The sequence below is a fragment of the Molothrus aeneus genome, chromosome 2 (assembly GCF_037042795.1).
Source record: "Molothrus aeneus isolate 106 chromosome 2, BPBGC_Maene_1.0, whole genome shotgun sequence".
NCBI classification, from domain to species: domain Eukaryota; kingdom Metazoa; phylum Chordata; class Aves; order Passeriformes; family Icteridae; genus Molothrus; species Molothrus aeneus.
This window is the reverse complement of record NC_089647.1, coordinates 46,160,472-46,179,481: the sequence shown is the minus strand read 5'-3', so window position 1 is coordinate 46,179,481 and position 19,010 is coordinate 46,160,472. Positions and strand designations below refer to the sequence as shown.

At 43.9% G+C, this 19,010-nt stretch overlaps 1 protein-coding gene across 1 annotated transcript in view; it reads left to right on the top strand.

Annotated features, from left to right (window-relative positions):
• The first annotated feature begins 11,671 nt into the window (after nt 1-11,671).
• Nucleotides 11,672-19,010, top strand: part of ATP8A2 (ATPase phospholipid transporting 8A2) — a 319,989-nt gene continuing 312,650 nt past the window's right edge. Inside the window, exon 1 of the mRNA XM_066544842.1 lies at nt 11,672-11,776. Within this exon, the coding sequence (XP_066400939.1) occupies nt 11,698-11,776 (79 nt within the window). The 5' untranslated portion in view covers nt 11,672-11,697. The remainder of the gene's footprint in view (nt 11,777-19,010) is intronic.

Genomic DNA, 19,010 nt, shown 5'->3' with positions numbered 1-19,010 from the left:
GTGGTTTCCTGTGTTGCCAAGTAACACACAACAATTAGCAACATGTGCAAATGTGGAACTATAAAAGGAAGCAGTAAATGATAGCAGATTATGTCCTGTCACTTCATGCTTTTGCCTTGCTGGGAAATAACTATTCTGCTTTTAAAAGCAGATGCCACTTCACCATGCCCAAGCTCCTGCTGAAGTAACCCTGTGCAGTTATCTGATAAGTACCAAGTGACTGATCAGAGCCCAACCAAGCTGCCCACCAGGCCAACTAGGAATGATGTGGGGCAGGCAGGACATCCTGCAACTGTGTGAGGATATGTTGGGCCAAGCTGGTAATCTGAGTCTGCGAGGTGATGTGGGCAGAAGAAACCTCATAACAGAAGAGAATTGCAGTGGACTCACTCCAGGTCTGTTCACACAAATAAAGCTGGCCCTGCAGGTCAGTAAGGTGGGGCAGATACTTTTCTTTCTCTAAGAACTCAGCATCTCAAGTGCTGGTCTGCAGAAAGCATGGGGAAGAAGCAGGAGAAATCAGGTCTGTTTGCAGTTCAAAGGCTGTGATCTCATCAGGATCACAGAGACCTGGGGGGATAGCTCACACAGCTGGAGTGCTGCAATGGATGGACACAGGCCCTTTTGGAAGGACAGCGATGGGGAGGAGCTGCCTTTTGAGGGGAGAGCAGCAGGAATGCATGAGCTCTCTCTCAGAATGGATGAGGAGCCAGCTGAGAGTCGGGTCACAAGTAGTAGGCAGACCAGCATGGTCCTGTTGTGGTAGCTGTGTGCTACAGACCACCTGTTCAGAAAAAGACGCAGAGATCTTCAGACAGTCCAGATCATCTCTGGATTATTGTTTCACAAATGAGACACATTAATTCAAATGTGGGCTGTAGGATTTGCCAGTTCCTGAGGAGGCTTTGAGACCTGACTTTCCTTTTGAATGCACTGACCATACATCAGTGCAGTCTGCAGGATTTCATGGGAGAGAGGGGGCAAATGTCAGAAAGCTCAGGATTATTGTTCTCCGGTCACATACCGTGGTTATAACTGGAGCTGTGCATACCCAGCTGTGGTCAGAGCAGCATTCAGAACAAAAGACACGGCCATGCTGACAGTGCAGCACTCAGTGATGAGTCTTTAAAATTAAAAATATAATTAGCTCTCCTGAGATCCTATGCAGCTAATCTGATTTCAGCCTGCACACAGAAAGCATCAACAACAGGCAAGCACTGCCCAGCACACTGCAGACTTCCCTCAGCCTGCTCATGTTTACAGGCGGAATGGGGTTAAGCCCGCCTTTTGGACACACAAGGAACCTCACAGCAAAATTTCTTCAATTTCTTTTTTTTCCCACTGGGCTTACACTAGACTTTGACTAGTCTGGAAGAGACCTGGAGCAGGTTCACCAGATACTTGGTGCACGTTGCTCTTTGGCATTCACACTTATTCCAGAGGGTGTTTATTCCAGCACTAAATTTATCTTTAGTGTAATGTAAATTGCCTGAAGTGCAAAAATGAAACATATACACACTAAAACAAAACAAATACAGCTTTGATTTTGTTTTACAGGTTGAAAGCTAAAATGGGATATGTGGGATCACTTTGTCCCATTATTTTAAGCAGTCCTTTTGAAGGCTGAACTTCAGGCGTTTATAACCACAGTGGCTCTTGTCCTGAGTAACATGGGACAGATAAATTGTATTGCTTGTACTTCCAAGAAAAGCACTTGGATTGTATGTTGAACTTTTCCATCTCATCAGTAATATTAAGACTTCAACTTGGCCAGTTCCATTGTGATGTATTTCCTTTCACAGTACTGTTTCCACAGTGCTGAGCATCTGACATACCTTGCAGAGCCTGTGAGCTATTTTTGCAGTTCAGACACATTTGAGCTACATTAATAATGGCTCACTCTTTACCTTCAGGCATGCGTGCCCAGGAAAGCATATCATGTTGCTATTTTAATACAGAGGTCTTGCCCTTTTCTGACCGAGTAATGCATGAATAGAGCACTTTGGCTGCTAGTACAATTTCTTTTACTGTGTTCTAAAACACATTTTACATACAGTTTATTCAATTTGTTCGATGTATTTGTACAAATACATATAAACACTGAAAGAGTAGGAATTGCCAGTGAGTGTATGAGCACACACTGTAGTTAACCTACATAATGTGTAGCAGTTAACTTGAATGTACATAGTGAGCATAAAGAATCATATTATTTCAGCAAAAGGTCTCTAAAATTTAGCCCTCTCCCCCCTTCATTTTAAGGTATCTCCAAGACTAGACTCCAATTTTTTTTCCTTGTTACATGAATCTCAAACTATGATTCTGGCCCCCCAGCTGATTTCAATCACTCATTATTCCCCTGCATCCACTGTGCTCTGACATGAATCAAGCTATAGCTCCTTTCTCTATGATCTAGGCTGTGAGATGTGAGTAATGCAATTTGAGGCATCCAAAACTCCTGGAAGTACCATGGCAAGATTCCTTCTCACATTGATGGTGGTAGAATTGGGGAAGGCAGAACACTTGAATAACCCGGACTGTTTTGGACAGAAGCACACTGTGGGCAAGAGCCCGTGCAGAGCCCCAGTGCACGGGGCCCCAGAGCATCCCACGGCACATCCCCGTGCGCTGCCTGGACCAGCTGAATCCGTCTGAAACTTCGGCTTCCAAGAGGAAGTGTCTCACAGCAGGAGAGGGCGCCAGACAACAAGGAGCAAGTGGTGGCTTGGCGGTGCGTCTGGGAGCGCAGACTTGCTTCTGAAGGAGAAGGTGACCGTGCGACAATAGGGCACTGTGTGACAACCCTCCCTTTAAGGGGAAGGGAGCACTTCAGCTTCGAAAATGCTCATTGGTCGAAAGGAGCAACAAAATCCGAGGGTCCACAAACAGAGAGTTTTACTGGCACATTACACACTTGATGTGGAAATTGGTGTGTTACTCCTAGACCTGAGATACAGGCACACAGCACTGGATTTTCGGTAAAGGGCTGGGGTGAAGGGAAGAGAAAAGTAAGGCATATGGCAGTGGGTTTTAGATAAAGAGGGAGGGTGGCAGGGAAAAGGGAAATTTAAGAAGTTAATTTAAAAAGGTAAGATTAATCTTTAAAAGGAAAAGAGAAAAAAGCAAGGGAAAGAAAGAGGAAAAGAGAGATGAAAGACATCATCAGCCCTTGTTCCAGCATTGATCCAGCTAAAAAGATGCCTGTTGGAGAAGATGAAACAGGAAAGCCTTATAAATATGATTGTCTGGCAAAAGATTTTGAGAATATGAAAACAATAAGCAAGATTGAAATGAAAGCAAGCTTTGAGATACCTTAGTTACTGAACAACTAGAAAACAATGGTGTGGCCAACTGAAGGTAATAATCCCCTTTTGATGAAACAATATCCTCTGCTTGCAGACAGGTCCAAGGGTCAGAGCAGACCCTACTAGCTTGGCAGAAGGGGTCCAAAGAGTAGTTTTTAGGGTTTAAAATGCAACACAGTATGGTAATGTAGTGATTCTTATAGGCTGTATGTAAATGCAATAAGATTTGTGTATGGTATTAGATTGGTTAGTGAGAATCAGAATATTCAACACAGAAGAAGATTTATTGTATTGTAACGGGAACTTCACTGTCTTACCCCTTTTACTCCCTTACACTCTTGCCTCTCTTACTCTCTTACCCTCTCATCCTCTCTACCCCTCTCTTCTTTTGGGCCTGCTCCGAGCTGTTCTGGCAGCTCCAAGCAGGGCCCTGGCACCCACGCCCTCTGCAATAAACCCCAAGTTCACTACCTGGCTTCAGAGATCTCTCATCTCCGTCTGTCCTGACTGTCCTACCCCCCAGCATTCCTACAGATGCCTATGCTTGTTTCAGCATCAATCCAGCTGATAAGTGGTGGTCCAGTTGAGCCAGTTCAGCTGATGAGATGTCCGGGCTCTGGGGACACCACCTGGACTTGGAAATGCCCTTTTATTGACAAGTTTCTCCACCCCAAAGACATATTTCTCATTTCCCATGTTAATCAATTACCATGAAGTCTGTTCTTTTAGGCCTTTCTGGAAATGGGTCAGAGGGCTTCACAAGTCTTTGGTGGTTGATCTGAAATAACACTGAGGAAAGCCAGCTGCCAATCCCACCTTATAGACCATGTCTACTTCCTGCCAATCATTCCTGCACTCTGCTGTACTGTGCTGTGGTTCTTCCTCATGGAAAAGTGCTGCCCTCTCTCCACCTGCCCCCCCCTTCTCCAGCCAAAACTTGTTCTTTCTCACAGCATCCTAGTGCCAGTAGTCCTTGGTTATTATCAACAATTCTGATCTGTTATTAGAAACAGTCCTTGGCTGGCTCCACAGCCATCCAGTCATCGGTATTTGAGACATACACATCGGCCCCTTATCTTTTGGGAACTGAGAGCTCAAAAGTATCTCCCTTTAGACCACTGTCCACAAGGTTATAAGAAAATGGGGTTTAGTCATAATTATTTTTCATACTGGCCACAATTTGAGTCAGTAACTTTATTTGAAGGTTCATCAACAGAAATATTATTCCACTTGGGTTTCTAGTCAGGCAAGAAAAATAAATTTCTGAGGCTGCTTGTTAAAAAACAAATGCTCATTAGACAACACTATTTCCTGGGAACAGACAGTGTTTCTGATAAGCTGGAGAGGGGCTTTGTCCAGGTGCAGCTTGTCAAGGCCAAGACCTCATGAGCACTTGTCATTTGATAGAGCAGCCTGAGCAGGGAGGGGGGTACGACTAAAGTCAGCTTCTCTGGGGCTCTACACACCGTGAACCCGGGAGGCGAGGGGACACACGCTGCCGAGCCCCAGCTTCCCCTGAGGGGGAGATAAAAAACAGGACTGGGGGAAAACCGGTTTCCCTTTGTGCTCCGCGGGGCCGGATCTGCCCTGGGAGGGAGGGCAGGGCAGAAGCTCCTTGGACATTGCGCCCGTGGCCTTTGTTTCTCCGCGTGTGGAGATACTAACGCGACCTTGAACCAGTGCTGGTTTCGAAACAAAACGAATTAGCTCGGTTTGAAATCACGGCGAGGAAAGCGGCTGCCGAGGGCGGTGACTGCTGCTCCGCTTGTGCCCCGCCGGGGCGGAGGAGGCGGTGCCGGGCGGCGCGGCCCGGCCCCGGGAGCTCTCCGAGGTGCTGGAGCGGCTCCCACCATCCTCCCCAGGGCAGGGACACCGCCAGCCTGCGCTCAGGACATCCCTCGGAGCACTGCTTCTCCAGATGCCCCGACGGGAGCCACCGCCGCTCCCCGTCCCTCCTCCACCCGGGGGAAATGGGGATAGGATGACACTGCCTCTCTGCAAGCTCCCTGGAGACGGGTGTCCGAGAAGCAGATTTCCAGCTTGCAGGAAGGGCTCCCAGCAAAGGAAGCAACCTCAGTTAGCAGGGCACGAGCTGGACCTGTTTTCTGAACAGCAGCGGGGCAGAAACCAGCGTGCCTTTTACCCTAGAGCTATTTTATCCTATTCCAGCGTCCCTGCCAAAGCACTGCAAACAAGCAGAGCCGTGGGTGCTGGTCTCTAGGGTATGGAATATCATAGAATCACAGAATTCTATTCTTCTGAATTCTTTGGGCTGGAAAGGGCCTTAAATCCATTACCCCTGCCATGGGCAGAGACACCTTCCACTAGACCAGGTGCTCAGAGCCCCATCCAACCTGGCCCTGAACACTTCCAGGAATGGGCATCCACAGCTTCTCTGGGCAACCTGTTCCAGTGCCTCACCACCTTCACAGCAAAGAACTTCCTCCTAATACATAATTGAAAACTACTGACAGTTCAAAGCCATTCCCCCGTCTCTACATACTCTTGTAAAAAGTCCCTCCTACATGCTCTTGTAAAAAGTCCCCCTATTTATACTAAATGGGATTTCAGTGAGTTTAATTTTTTTTTACTTACTATGTTGTGCACATAGTAAGTGTGGTTTTTTTACATAGTAAAAGTAAGTGTGTTTTTTTACATAGTAAGTAAATTTTTTTCTGGTATTTAGAGCAAAGTCCAGGTCACAGATAAACTATATAGTTAATTCCATCATATTTTAAATCATGTGGTGCCTTGGCCATAGCAGTTGGTTCAAAACATATTTCAGAAATTTACACACATGCTCCAGAGTATGTTTTACCTTAACAAGTGTGTCCACTCTCTCAAGCTTCTTTTCAGTCTGAGAACATTTTCTTGGGACTAACTTTTGCTTTTCTGCATTTGTTTACAACTGTACAACATGAGTGCCACCAAATCAGTATGGCAGTATTTCATGCCTGCCTTGGATTCCCTTTACACCAATCTCATTGATTAGAAAGCCAGAGAATATTGGACTCACATTAGCCAGCAACCTAGCTGTGGGAGAGGGAAGTGAATCAAAATAATGAAAATGCACCTCATGCATTTTGAGAACTATTTACATTCTGGAAATCAATCCCATCTTAAATGTTTCCTATGAAGACAGACTGAGAGGGCTGTTCAGCCTGGAGAAGAGAAGGCTCCAGGGACACCTTAAAGCACCTTCCGGTACCCAAAGGGGGCTGACCAGAGAGCTGGGGAGGGACTTGTTACAAGGGCATGGAGTGACAGGGCAAGGCGGAATGGCTTTAAACTGACAGAGGGCAGGCTTAGATTAGATACAAGGAAGAAACTCTTTACTGTGATGCTGGTGAGGCACTGGAACACGCTGCCCAGAGAAGCTGGGATGCCCCATCCTTGGAAGTGTTCAAGGCCAGGATAGACAGGGTTTGAGCAACCTGGTCTAGTGGAAGGTGTCTCTGCCCATGGCAGGGGGTTGGAACGAGATGATCTGTAAGGCCCCTTCCAACCCAAGCCATTTTAAGATTCCATGATTTTTCATTAAACTTTTAATTTCTTCAGTATTAGTCTTCTTTGCTTAAGAATATATTTCTTCTTAATTACTAGCTAATTGCTAACTTGGCTCCATATAAGCTAAGATCAAAACTATGGTCTACTCTACCATATGTCTTTCCTGTGCAAAGCACTTTTAGGGGGTTGTTTTACACAGAGCTTTCCATCAATTTCCAGCCTGATGAATTCCTTCTGTTGACACCATTATCGTGGAATAAAAATTACTTGTTCCAATTCAGCTTACTGTATTTTGAATGTATCTTTAAAACCATGCAAATTTGAAGTTTTTCAGTAATTTTCAGGCAAATCACAGATCACCTCCTGCTATAAAATGAGTATAAATTTCAGTTTCCAACATATCAATATGATTATTCTATTCACTTTTTATTTTATTTACATACGTCATTATTGAAAAATCTGAAAAACCTGAATGGCATGTAAACAATGAAGATGCCTGCATTTCCAAATCTTTTATATTTTCCCCCCATTTCACTTAGAGGTAATGGTTTACCCTTTCTCTACCCCTCCCCCCCTCTCCTATGCTCCCACTCAATGTGCAATTCATCATGTTTTTTTTCACCTTCAAGTTAAATCTATCTGTGGATTATGGTGAACTGTAAGAGAAGTGTTACTGTTGAGCCCCTTCTGCTCTATAGAGCACAGGAGACTCCACCTCCTTTAAGAGATTCCAGGCTGGCCTTGCATGCATTGACACATGTTCACATATGTAAGGTCACATCCTGTATCTGTCTATAGATACCAGCATCTCTGCAAAGAAGATCCTTAAGCTATTTCACTTATTTTCTTAAGCTGGGTGATGCCAAGCACACTTTCTCTATCAATCTAGAAACAGCAAGTCCTGGATTTTTTACTTTTTTTAACCTTTTAAAAAATGTAATGATGAGTGACAGATACCTCCCCTGTAGCTCAGCATATTATCTGCATCATGCTCATTTTGATCCTGTGCATATAAACAAGGGCAAAGCACCACAGCACAAAGATTTGGTTTAAGACCAAGAGAGTTCATTATGTTGGGGTTTATTTGTTTGTTTGTTTGTTTTTTAAGACAAGCAGAGTTAGACAAGCAGAACTTACATGCAATTACTCTCAGCCTGTAGCCTACCACCACTGCTGGCAGGAGGCCACAGGCTTTGTACTGACTTTGCAAGGCCTCAGGACTGAGCCTCATTTTGTCTGAGCTTTTATTGACCTGTCTGTTGTTTTCTTTCACTTAGTTGTTGCAACAGCAATATCTCTAATGGGAAGGTAGCTATGTCTAACTGTCTTACTTTTGTTTAACTTTGTATGGCGCCATTGTGGCTTTTACATGGAGAGTGACAAGAAGTTCTGCTGTGGACAATGAGATACTTAAAACTAACATGATGATGTATAACATCATTTATAACTAACATAATGATGCATAACATAATAATATGTAGAGGAATACAGGCCTGGTATGACAGCAGAGTCCCCTGAGAGTGGACTCACAGGACACTGTAGAAGAGGCAGAGGATGATGAAAAAAGGAGCACAGCCTTGGCACTGGAGAACTTGGGGCTACAAAGAGCTCACCAGCAGTCAGCTAAAGCAGTGCAGACCTGGGAAGTGGACAAAGATAGCTGAGGGATTACACAAAGAACAAGTATGTACCATACATAAATGGCATCCCATATAATACAATTGGATGTAAAGTGGAGCAGTAGACAAATGGATAAAGAGCAAGGTGTGAAGGCATCCCAAATACCACACAAAAATAGCCCCATAACAGTTGTTTTTCTCAGCAAATATTTTGTTGGTAAGACACTGATGACCAGCTGCAGCCCTGACACCCACTGCTTTACAAAGGCCAGCACTGTTGATCATTGGTCTCAGAGGGGCAGTGGAAGGGTAAACACCACACCAAAAAAAAGGCAGACAGGAAGAGTGTGACTACAAAAAATTGAAATGGTTTATTATTTCTGTTTTTTTTTTTTTCTTTCAAAAGTAGTAGCATTCCTAATTTCTTAGTAGTAGCATTATTTATTAGCATATTTCTTAGTATTAGTAGTCTTTAATTTCTTTCCTTTTTCTTTTTTTTTTAGTAATAATTAGCTCTCACCTTTGATTAGACTGTTACATTTTCCACTACACTAATAAATCTTGAGTAATGTGGGTTTCTTTCCTCTTTTTTTTTTTTTTTCCAGAACCAGTCTCTGTGTATAACATTAGTAATTGGAGCAAAGGATGCATCTTTTTGGAAATTTGGGCTTAACAATCTCTCTAAGGTCCCAGACGGCATCTGGCACAGTCAAAAATAGAAAAAAGATATCCTGTCTACCAGTCTGGCACATTAACTACAGGACCATTCTTCCTGCCTTTGCTTTATTTATTACATTGAAATAATTATTATGCATACTGAGCTCTTTGAAAGTACATTGCTATAAATACTAGAAAAGTGAGCACGTTGTAATTTGAAAAATACCAACTCCTTTTTTTTCAGTACATCATTCAAACCATGGAGCCATTATGACAGACCCCAGGGAATAATACTGCCATGACTCATGGTCCGATAATACACAATTTAGTGCAAATCAGCATGATGACAAAGACAGGCATTGCATAACAAAATAACAAAGGTGAGTCCTGCACAGCGGAATGAGCTGTTTCTTTCCTCAAAGCTCAGGGCTTACCCACAGGTTGTCAGCTGGTTACTAATGAACATGAGCTTTCAGAAACACAACCAACTGCTCTGGACTGCACACCTTAGTTTTCCTGCAGGCCTCACTCTTAAACCTGCTGAGCAGGACTCAGGTTCTTTCTCAGTTACTGAGATTATCCTGCACACTTGGTGTCCTTGAACACTTTTGCAGTCCACTTTCTCCTCTCAGTGTTCCACTAGACTGCATTGTATGATTATATCAACTTATGACTTGAGACAGATTTTACAGGCAGGTCTCCTCTGAGGTCCTAATTCTGAGCAGAGGCAAAGATGTGTTTTGTTTTTTCCACACCAATAAGCTTTACTGAAATGCCTGGTCATTAATGCTTGGGGCATGCCTTTCATGGGGATACAGCTCAGGCTTGTCCAGGTAAGTGTGGGCTGGGTAATTAAATCTCCTTGAGGCACTCAAGTAGTCAAGTTTAGGTGAGTGAGTAGCCCTTGTAAAGGCTGTAAGGCAGATGGTGTTCTGGCTGGAGCACTCTTTGAGAACACTGAGCGTGCAGAGGTGAAAGCAAGTGCAGTGCATGTGAAGGAACGAGTGCACTCAGCTGCTACATGGGCTCACAGGCTGACAGTCCACAATACTTTAAGTGTACTGGAAATACAGTTCACCTGAGGGCTAATTTCTGATGAAAGAGTAAACATGAATCCAGGAGTTGCCATTCATTTTTTGGTCCTTTTTTGGGAGCACTTTCTTTGACTTTGATCTGACAGTTTGAACCCAAAGTGAACTTCACTTTAATTTGTCTACTAGCTAACAATATATGTGAAGTGATTCCCTCTTCCCCAGGCCATTTGTTCTGGTACAAAGATACAGACCACAACAGAAAATAATTTGTGGAGAGGAGAAAGAGCAAGCTGAGGGAGAAAATGATGTTCATGAAAATAACCAGCTCTATGTCATGGTCTTGAAATGGGAAAGGAGTGCCAGCTCTGGGCATTGTCCTAACTGGATGATTTCACTCACAAGAGCTCTTGGGCCACTTCTCCCAGAGTGATAAAATCCATGAGTAAAAGCCTCTCACAGGCAAATATCTGTCGGCAGCAGCCCTGTCACAAAGCACACATCTCCAGTGGGCTGGATGCATTCAGTGCAGTCAGTGTAAAATGCCACAGTTCTGGATTACTTTGAGTTTAGGAAGTTCAAAGTGGTTTGTCAACAATACTTCTATTTCTAAGTTCTATTTCTACTTCTATTTTGTGGAGTCATAGCTAGAAAGTATCACTTTCCATGCTGTATATGAGGATACCAAAGTACAGCAAGATTCAGAGGTTTAGCATTATTTATGATCTTTGAAATAAAACCCAAGTTACCCATTATGTGTGGTAGCCAACTCTGTGGGGTCTGGATTGATATACAGACTTAAGGCTGTTTGTCACAGACCTTCAAGATACAGGGGGCCATTTCTTATGCAGCAGATCTTCCCAAAACTCAATGTATCCTCATCCTGTGGTGATTCTGCCTCATTGAAACCATTCCACCTTGAAGCTCATCTGGTAGAAAAAGCAACCCCTTAAGATGTGGCAACTGCTGCTAGCTATGCCTGATTAAGATCAGGATCTGTAAAGATTCAGAAGTGCTATCTTATTTTTTTTTCTATTAAGTTACATTCCTTCTTTGCCTATCCTTAGTAGGTAAATTCTCATGGCTGCAAATGTTTTGCACAGAAAGGTGATGTGGTGTAAGTGCTACATTGATTAATCTTTCCTCTATTTCTTTTATTATCCTTGAATTACCGGACGTTTTGAGAAGGAATGGTATCTTTTGTGATGAGGCTGGCAGCATGCCACAGTGATGAAAGATGTCCTTGTAACCGGAACAAAGAAGCCCGGTTAGGGATCCTGATCCCAGCGGGAGCTTTCTTGGGATGCTTTATGCGCCCCAAATGTCCAGTAAAATACTAGCTCTAGAGAGACGCCTCAAAAACCCCCACCAAACCCAGGCCCTGGCTTCATGGCACCTCACGCCATGGCTCACGGCGGGCGCACGGAGCCGTGAGCGGCTCCCCGGGAGGGCATCCCTGGGCCCGGCCGGGGCTGAGCGCCTCGCCCGCCCCCGCAGCCCGGGCGCGACGGAGCCGGCGGCCGCAGCGCGGCGTCTGCGTGCGGGGGGGCCCATGGCCAGCGCGCCCCGGCCGGCCGCACCATGCCGAACAGGGCCGGCCTGGACACCGCGCTGAAGATGTCCCTGCGGCGGAAATCCTCCAAGATCCACTCCTCGGCCGGTGAGGAAAGGGCGAGGCGAGGCGGGCTGGGAGGAGGCGCCGCGGCGGAGGAAGGAAGGCGCGGCGGAAAGGAAGGGAAGGGAAGGGATAGCAGCGGCGCCTCCATGGCGCGGCCGCCCGGCCCTGCCGCCCCGCCGGCCGCGGCGCTCGGGGATCCCGCAGTGCCTTCCCCGCCCCCGGGGGCTCCCCTGGGCGAGGAGGTGCCTCCGGCGGGGCCGGGGCGAGGCGCTGGCCCCCGCTCCCCGGCCCCAAGGGCACCGCGCCCCCGCCTGCAGACCCCGGCCCGGCGCTGCCGCACCTCCCGTCCGTCCCACCAGGGCCCCCCGGCACCCTCAGCCCGCCGCGTGAGCAGCCCCTCGTCCTCTTGGCTCTGACAGTTACTGACAGGGACATTTCTCCTGGTCAGAGGGCAGTACCGCCGGTGCAGGGGAGACAGGGGTCCCCCAACCCACCCCGCCGGTCAGGGGCCTCTGTCCCGTGACCAGGAGTGGGGAGAGCATCAGGCACTGCAGTGAGCCTGCGGAGAGGTCAATTACAGGGTTTCTTAAGAGGTGCGTTTAGGAAACTGTTTTCCAACTAGTTCATAAAAAGAAGTAGACAGAAATGGAAGACTTTGAAGGTAGGATTCTCCTCACAAAAGACTGACTTCTGTAGGACCAAGGTGCATTCAGATTTTATCTCTGGTATGTTCTGCTTGGGCATAGATGAATCATCAGTGACATTGCTGGTGACCTACAGACACCCATTCCTGTGCAAATTATTTAGGTGCCTAGTACAGTTTCTGTGGTGAGTAAAACTGTAGTATAATGCTGTTTTAGCTCTTTTTGTTTCAATGAGAAATGTGCACATTTCTTGATCAGATCTGCTTTGGGTTAAATCTCAGAGCACCTTGGAGAGCATTTGCTGGATTGCTTTTGGATGATGCTGTATTTGAAGATGTCCTTTAGCCACTCATGGCTGTTCAGCTCATGGAACCAGGCTAGAGCTAGCTGAAAGAAGAAAGCCACCTTCCTTTTGGCTCCTCTGCACAACCTGGTCACTCTAGTAACATTTTCCTGTTTGGTCTCACTGCTTGGTAGCAAGGACAGAACATCAGGGACTTCTGCATAGCAGAAGTAAGTGGGATGCTGAGCAAAGAGGTGTGTAATGCCTGCTCAGAGGAAATGGTAAGGTTTCAGGGTAGGATTTAGCATATTACCCTCTCTACTTACCTTCAGCCTAAGTCATTCAGATGAAACAGTTGCAGTTAAGCAGATTCCACTTTCCAGTGTTTGGGGATATGTCCACTTCTGCAGTCCGATCTAAAACCCTGTCCTTTGATAGGGAGGCTTCTTTCCCAGAACTGCAGTTTGGCAGATCTTTTTGTGACTTAACCTTTGGAATCCAAACCTAGGCTCCTTTCAGTGCTTGGCACTTGGAGAATGTTTAGCTTCAGTGTAGCATACATAAGGAGTTTAAGCTTCAGCTTTTGTCAATGACAGAATCACACACGATGGTTTGGAAGGGACCACAGAGAGTCCAACCTCCCTGCTCAAGCAGGGTCATCCTAAAGCACATTGGATGGGATTGTGTCCAGAGGGTTCTGGTTCAATATTTCCAGTGCTTGGTCACCCACAATCCACAATCATACTCATGGATCTAGGTGGTTAAGTTGTGCCTCGATGCGCTGGGTGGTTGGGGCTCCCAGATCTTCTAGCTGGGATTTATCTATACACAGACTCAGACTTTTACATGTTCCCTGCATGTCACATAAGAAGAATCCAAATTAGATGATACTTTGAAGAAAGGTGGGGGTTGCTGGTTAGCATTAAGATCAATTTCTAGCTCTTGAACAATGTATTTCCTATATAGAATATTTTCAAGGGTAACAAGAGTAATATCTAGTATTAAGTTGATTGTAGTTGGTTTAGTACACCAGAGCCAGCTCTGGTGACTTAGGACAACCAGAACCAATCTCTCTGCCACCCAGAAAGTCCTGCCTTCCCCATTCGTGTGCATTCCCACTGCCTTGCTTGTGTCAGCAATAGCCATCAGATGGTTACCTGTTCACTGGGACCAGTGCTGATGTGGCTCACTACCAGCCTGTATGATCTGAATCCCAGCGGGGACCAGACACAGAAAGGCAGTAGCTCTGTTTTTCACAGCATGTTGTGGCTTGACGTGCAGACCTGCCGTCTGTGGGGGCCAAACAGGTTCACGTGAGGGGCTCTGGGCTGTGTGAACCCAACTGTAAGAGCATACACTTGGAGACTGAGCCACAGTCCACTGACAAGCAGTTCAGATGTGGTTGTGTGGTGGCACTGCAAAATCTCAAGACCCTTCTGAGCTGAATGGTGTGGAGGGGGAACTGGTCACCCTATTGTCATCCTTAGTTAGGGTCAGGTAACTGTCTCTATCCATTGCAGTTTTTTTGACATCCATGTATCAAAATGTTCTCTCTCCTTTCCTTTTTAGAAGAGAAGATCTTTCCTGCTCTGAAGTCTTTTAGTTTATTTGCTAGTTTTGTTTACTTTTGAGGGAGTTTTGGTAATCTAAAGTATTAGGTTTTAGTTTGGGTCACTGAGATTTATTTTCATACCATGTAAAGCATTTCAGTAGCTTACAGACATTCCTCTTTAGTCAAGAAGAACACTGCCTCTGTGATCGTCTAACAATATCTTTTCATCTCAGATTTTCGACCATCCTGCACTTGGTAGTGTGACTCCCATATGTGCTAATACAGTATAAAGTGCATCTGGAATATTTGATAGAATTTTAAACCTGGTTAACACTGGTATAAAGCACTTGCCAGAAAAGCAGATGACATGAAAAGGAGAATTTAGAGATGGGAAGTCACCTTCTGCCACTCAGATGATCACTGCGCTTCTTTTTTATGCATTTGCTCATTAATCGATTTTTTTCCTTGTACAAGTAAACCTTTTTATTGCTGTAATGTTGTACCAACTGAGCTAAATTGATTAGATTTAAATTATTCTCAAAGTCTCTAGCTCCTTACTGTTGTAACCACAGACATCAAAGACTAACTTCTTCTCCTTCCTGCCTCCTTAAAATCACTAAAAATAAGAAACTGTCAATAAGACATTGGATTACAATGGCATTTTTATTTTTAGGGGAAAAAAATCGAATTTCAGCTTTATAATGGATTAAAGGTATAACTGATCTCTATATTATTTACTGTGGTCTTTTTCAATTGCTCAGTGATACACATCAGCAAGAAAAGTATTTTTAGTGTAAAGGTAGTAACAGAATCTTCTCTCAGGACATGGTTTTCCATCTACTTTTCCTGTGAAATACTTGCTTATAGTTTATGCTGTGTTTTTGATTTTAGAGTCTTAGTCCTTTCCTTGTAAAGTATCTGTCTCTTCCATTTTTCAGAGAAATGTCTATGCAAGAATTTCTTTGTGCTATTTTTGTGCTGTGATATAATTACCATGATTGCAACTGTTGGGAAACATCATACAGAGCAGTTAAAACCCTACACAGGCACTTGTACTTTGGGTCAAAGCTTTTATCCTTGAGCAAAGATGGTTAAAGCATTGGAACAGGCTCCTCAGGGAAGTGATTGGGTCACCATGCCTGGAAGTGTTCAAAAATGAGTAGACATGGCTCTTTGCTGTAAGGTTTAGGGGGCATGGTGGTATTCAGTCAAAGGGTGGACCTGATGATCTCAGAGGTCTTTTCCAACTGTAATGATTCTTTGATTTTATCTGTAGTCATATACAGGTTAGACATAATCCCTATAGATACAGATAAAAAGCCCAGGAGCTACAGGTGAAATATATCATCAGCTCTGCAATATTTTACATATGGCTGTTGCTGCTTCAAATGAGGTGTGATTTGGTTTTGTGGAGGCAGGTTCAGGTGGTGTAAGAAGCATGGTGAAGGCTACAAAGCTTTAACCTTGAAGCTCACTGTCATCACCTCTACTCGCAGGGATATGTACATCTTATTTTGCAGGAGGATCAGCAGTTGCCTTGGATGCATTTTTAAGCAAACAACCCCTATGAAGGGATCAGCAAAGTGCTGAGCTAACAAATTCTTTAAAAACTGTTATTAAAACTGTTTAAGTAAGAATAAAAGCCCTATTCTGCTGAGAGAAATGTACCTGGCAGGAGTAGTGACAGTGGGGACTGACCAGGGGGGTGTACTTCCTCAGCAAGTGCTTTAACCACCCATTAGCATCACCAAGAGTCACTGAAACATTGAGCAGGATGATTGCAACCATAGTGTTGGCACACAGAAATTCTGCACTGTGATGGGGAACTTTTCCAGGGTAAGACTGAACTGCTACCAGTTTAGTGGCAGAAGTTAGTACTGAATGGACAGACAGCTTTAGTCCATGTTTGTTCATGCACATACTCAAACTGTGTGGTGGTAATTCAGTGTGTTACAGACCTCCCATTGCTTTTCATCCACGTTTAACTGGCACACAGTGCAGTATAATGTGCAGCTCATTCTATCACATCAAAGGTCCCATCCTATTTGTGTAAACACCAGTGACAATTATAAACACCGGGGACAATTATAAACACCAGTGACAATTACGCCTTTTGACAATGCGCTCATCCCAATAAACTCCATGCTCTACGTTACTATGTTTCTGTAGTAGCACAAAGGGGAACCTTCTCAAGCTGTTTGGGATCTTGCACGACTGTAAAGTGAGGTGGTGACAGCAACAGGGCTAACTGGAGGCCGACCTGAACTTCTGCTGCCTTTGCTTAAAGCTTGTTTGGCTGTGAGAGTTGGTTTGCATTAGAATTGGAGGGAATTTAAAATACCTCTGCTTAGGACGCTCAATTAGAAAAAGGTGACTTAAGCACAGTTACTGTGGAGCAACTTCCTAGCAAGATCCTAAGTAGAGTGGCAGAAGAAACATTTTTTCCCTACTCTGATGGGGGAGGTGACACTATTAATAAATTCATTAAAGATCAAAGCACTCAGATGATAAGGAATACGTTATTTAGGAGTTAATTGAGGACATAAGAGATTTAACTACCCTTCTGTTTCTAGGATCAAATGAAATGAATGTATTTAATAAAAGTTTAAAATTCCACTTGCTGTATAGCCAATATATGAACTCTCTTATGCTACTTGAGTATTCATAACTCCATTGAAACAGACACATGTATTGCCTATTTATAGAAACTGTTTTATTCCTTCTCTGTGCCACTCTCTCCACAGGACTCTTGTTTCAGATTGTAGTTTTCCAGCAGTATCTGCTTTTAGTGTACTTCCCTGTGCTGGGTGAGTCAGTTTTCTCCTTTTCTGGGCAGACCTAAAAGCACTGCCCTACTAGTGTGATTTGGCAGAAATGCCACTCTAGTTCCATGAAGGATTAAAATATCTAACAGTGAAATGACTGCAAGGAAATCTGCTTGTCTGTTCAGGGTCCTAGAATATCACCAAGATGATGGAACTGCTGGGTGTACTTCCTTATGGAACTCACTGAGCAAAGAAAGAATAGTCATTTAGTATTGCATTTCCACTGCCACAAGGTTTGAGTGCAGTCTTGATCTCTGCCAACTCTGCAGGGTTTTTTTTTTAACCTGGGAATCTATGGCTTTGAGTGATGTTGCTCTAAAGCATTCCCTTTTTTTGTTACCATTAACCCCCTTCCCTCTACAAGAAGTTTTAAGCTGATAGCTCCCATTGACTCGAGATGGTATTTTGGATGATCACTTGAAAGCTGATATCAGCATCTAAAAGTGATCACTCTCCAATTAGCAATTCACAAGGCATTTTTATTGTAGTGAAGCCTTGCTGAGGGCCCTATGGAGCAACCAGGTCATCTGTTTCTGTACTTCTGGAAGGTTGTCAAGTGATGCTCTGTAGATTTTGCTACAGGGCAAGACTCTTGGCTGTTTCATTTTCCTTTGGCTAGTCTTTTTTGAGCTGTCAAGTATAGCCTTTAAATAATCTTTGAATCTGACTGATTCGCTACTTGTGAAGCAATATCCTAAGCACCTATGTTACCTTTTTTACTGCAACAGGGAGGTGTTCCAGGCTTGTTTTCCTGTACCATGTTGTATTGTGACACATTTTAATTATGTCTGTAGTAGTACAAATACTGGAATATCTGTTACAGGCAGTATCTGCAGAGACTGATTGTCAACATGTTCTTTTAAGGGATAGTTAATCCCAAAGTCTTTCTTGCACATATACCTGGTAGAGCAGAGCAATATACTGGATTTTGAAAAGGCAGTTGAGTATCTCTGCAGCAACATCTTTCTGCTTCTGGGACAGCTTTTAAGTGTGGCTTGCCACAAATATTTTCCTTTCAGTCTCTTATCTTTTCCAGCTAAGCTACTTAAGCCTTTTGGAGCAGTTGCAGGTATGTAAGACATGGCATCTGAGAGCTTTAGATAACTGATTCTCAGCTGGTACACTCAAAAGATAATTTGGGAAAGATCACTGACACAGTTGAGGATTGGGAAAAAAACCCCCAGATTTTACACAGTTTGAGGGTTTATTTTTAGTGCAAAAAACTAATTATCAATATTGAAAATATATTATTTTCAGTTATTCCAGTATTTGTTAGGAAAGCTCTCAGATTTTTGATTAGTATTATTACCAACTTTTCATAATGAATCCTGCCCACTACAAAAGTTCCTGGACAGTTTCTTTCCAGCCCCAGGAGTGGCTATATGCCTGTCTGTTTTGAAGTTCTTAGTTGTCAGACTTCTGGCTGAGTGGTAATTATATGACAGTAAAATTACTAGAAGATACAATGGAGCGAAAAGACCTAAAAACAGAAGATGCAGAGCTTTGTATTTCAAGCCAAGGTGTGATAAGGCAAAGCTGACATGATGCTGATTTTAATGGGTGACCCAATCCAACCACCTATTTGGACTCCTCACAGAAGTGACACAATCCCTATAGTTACAATATCACATCCATGTACATGACATTCACAGGAGGTTTTCCTGACAGCTACAGGTGTAGTTACCCTACACCTTTTAGTGAGCACTAAATCCAGTTTAAATGAACATGAAGTGTCAGTAAATTAGTCTCAATACTCTCATGTTATGATGAAGGATCACAAGACATACCATGGATTTTAAATATATTTCACACCCCTTACATAGGGTGTTTTTGTTAATTCTAGTTCTAATTAACAGTTTGAAAACTCTTGCCTTGGGGTATTAGTGCAAAAAGAAGGTAAATGAGAACTTGTCTTCCACTTGACTAAAATGGAAGAGCCATGATTGTATCAGTTCATAATGGATCCAACAAA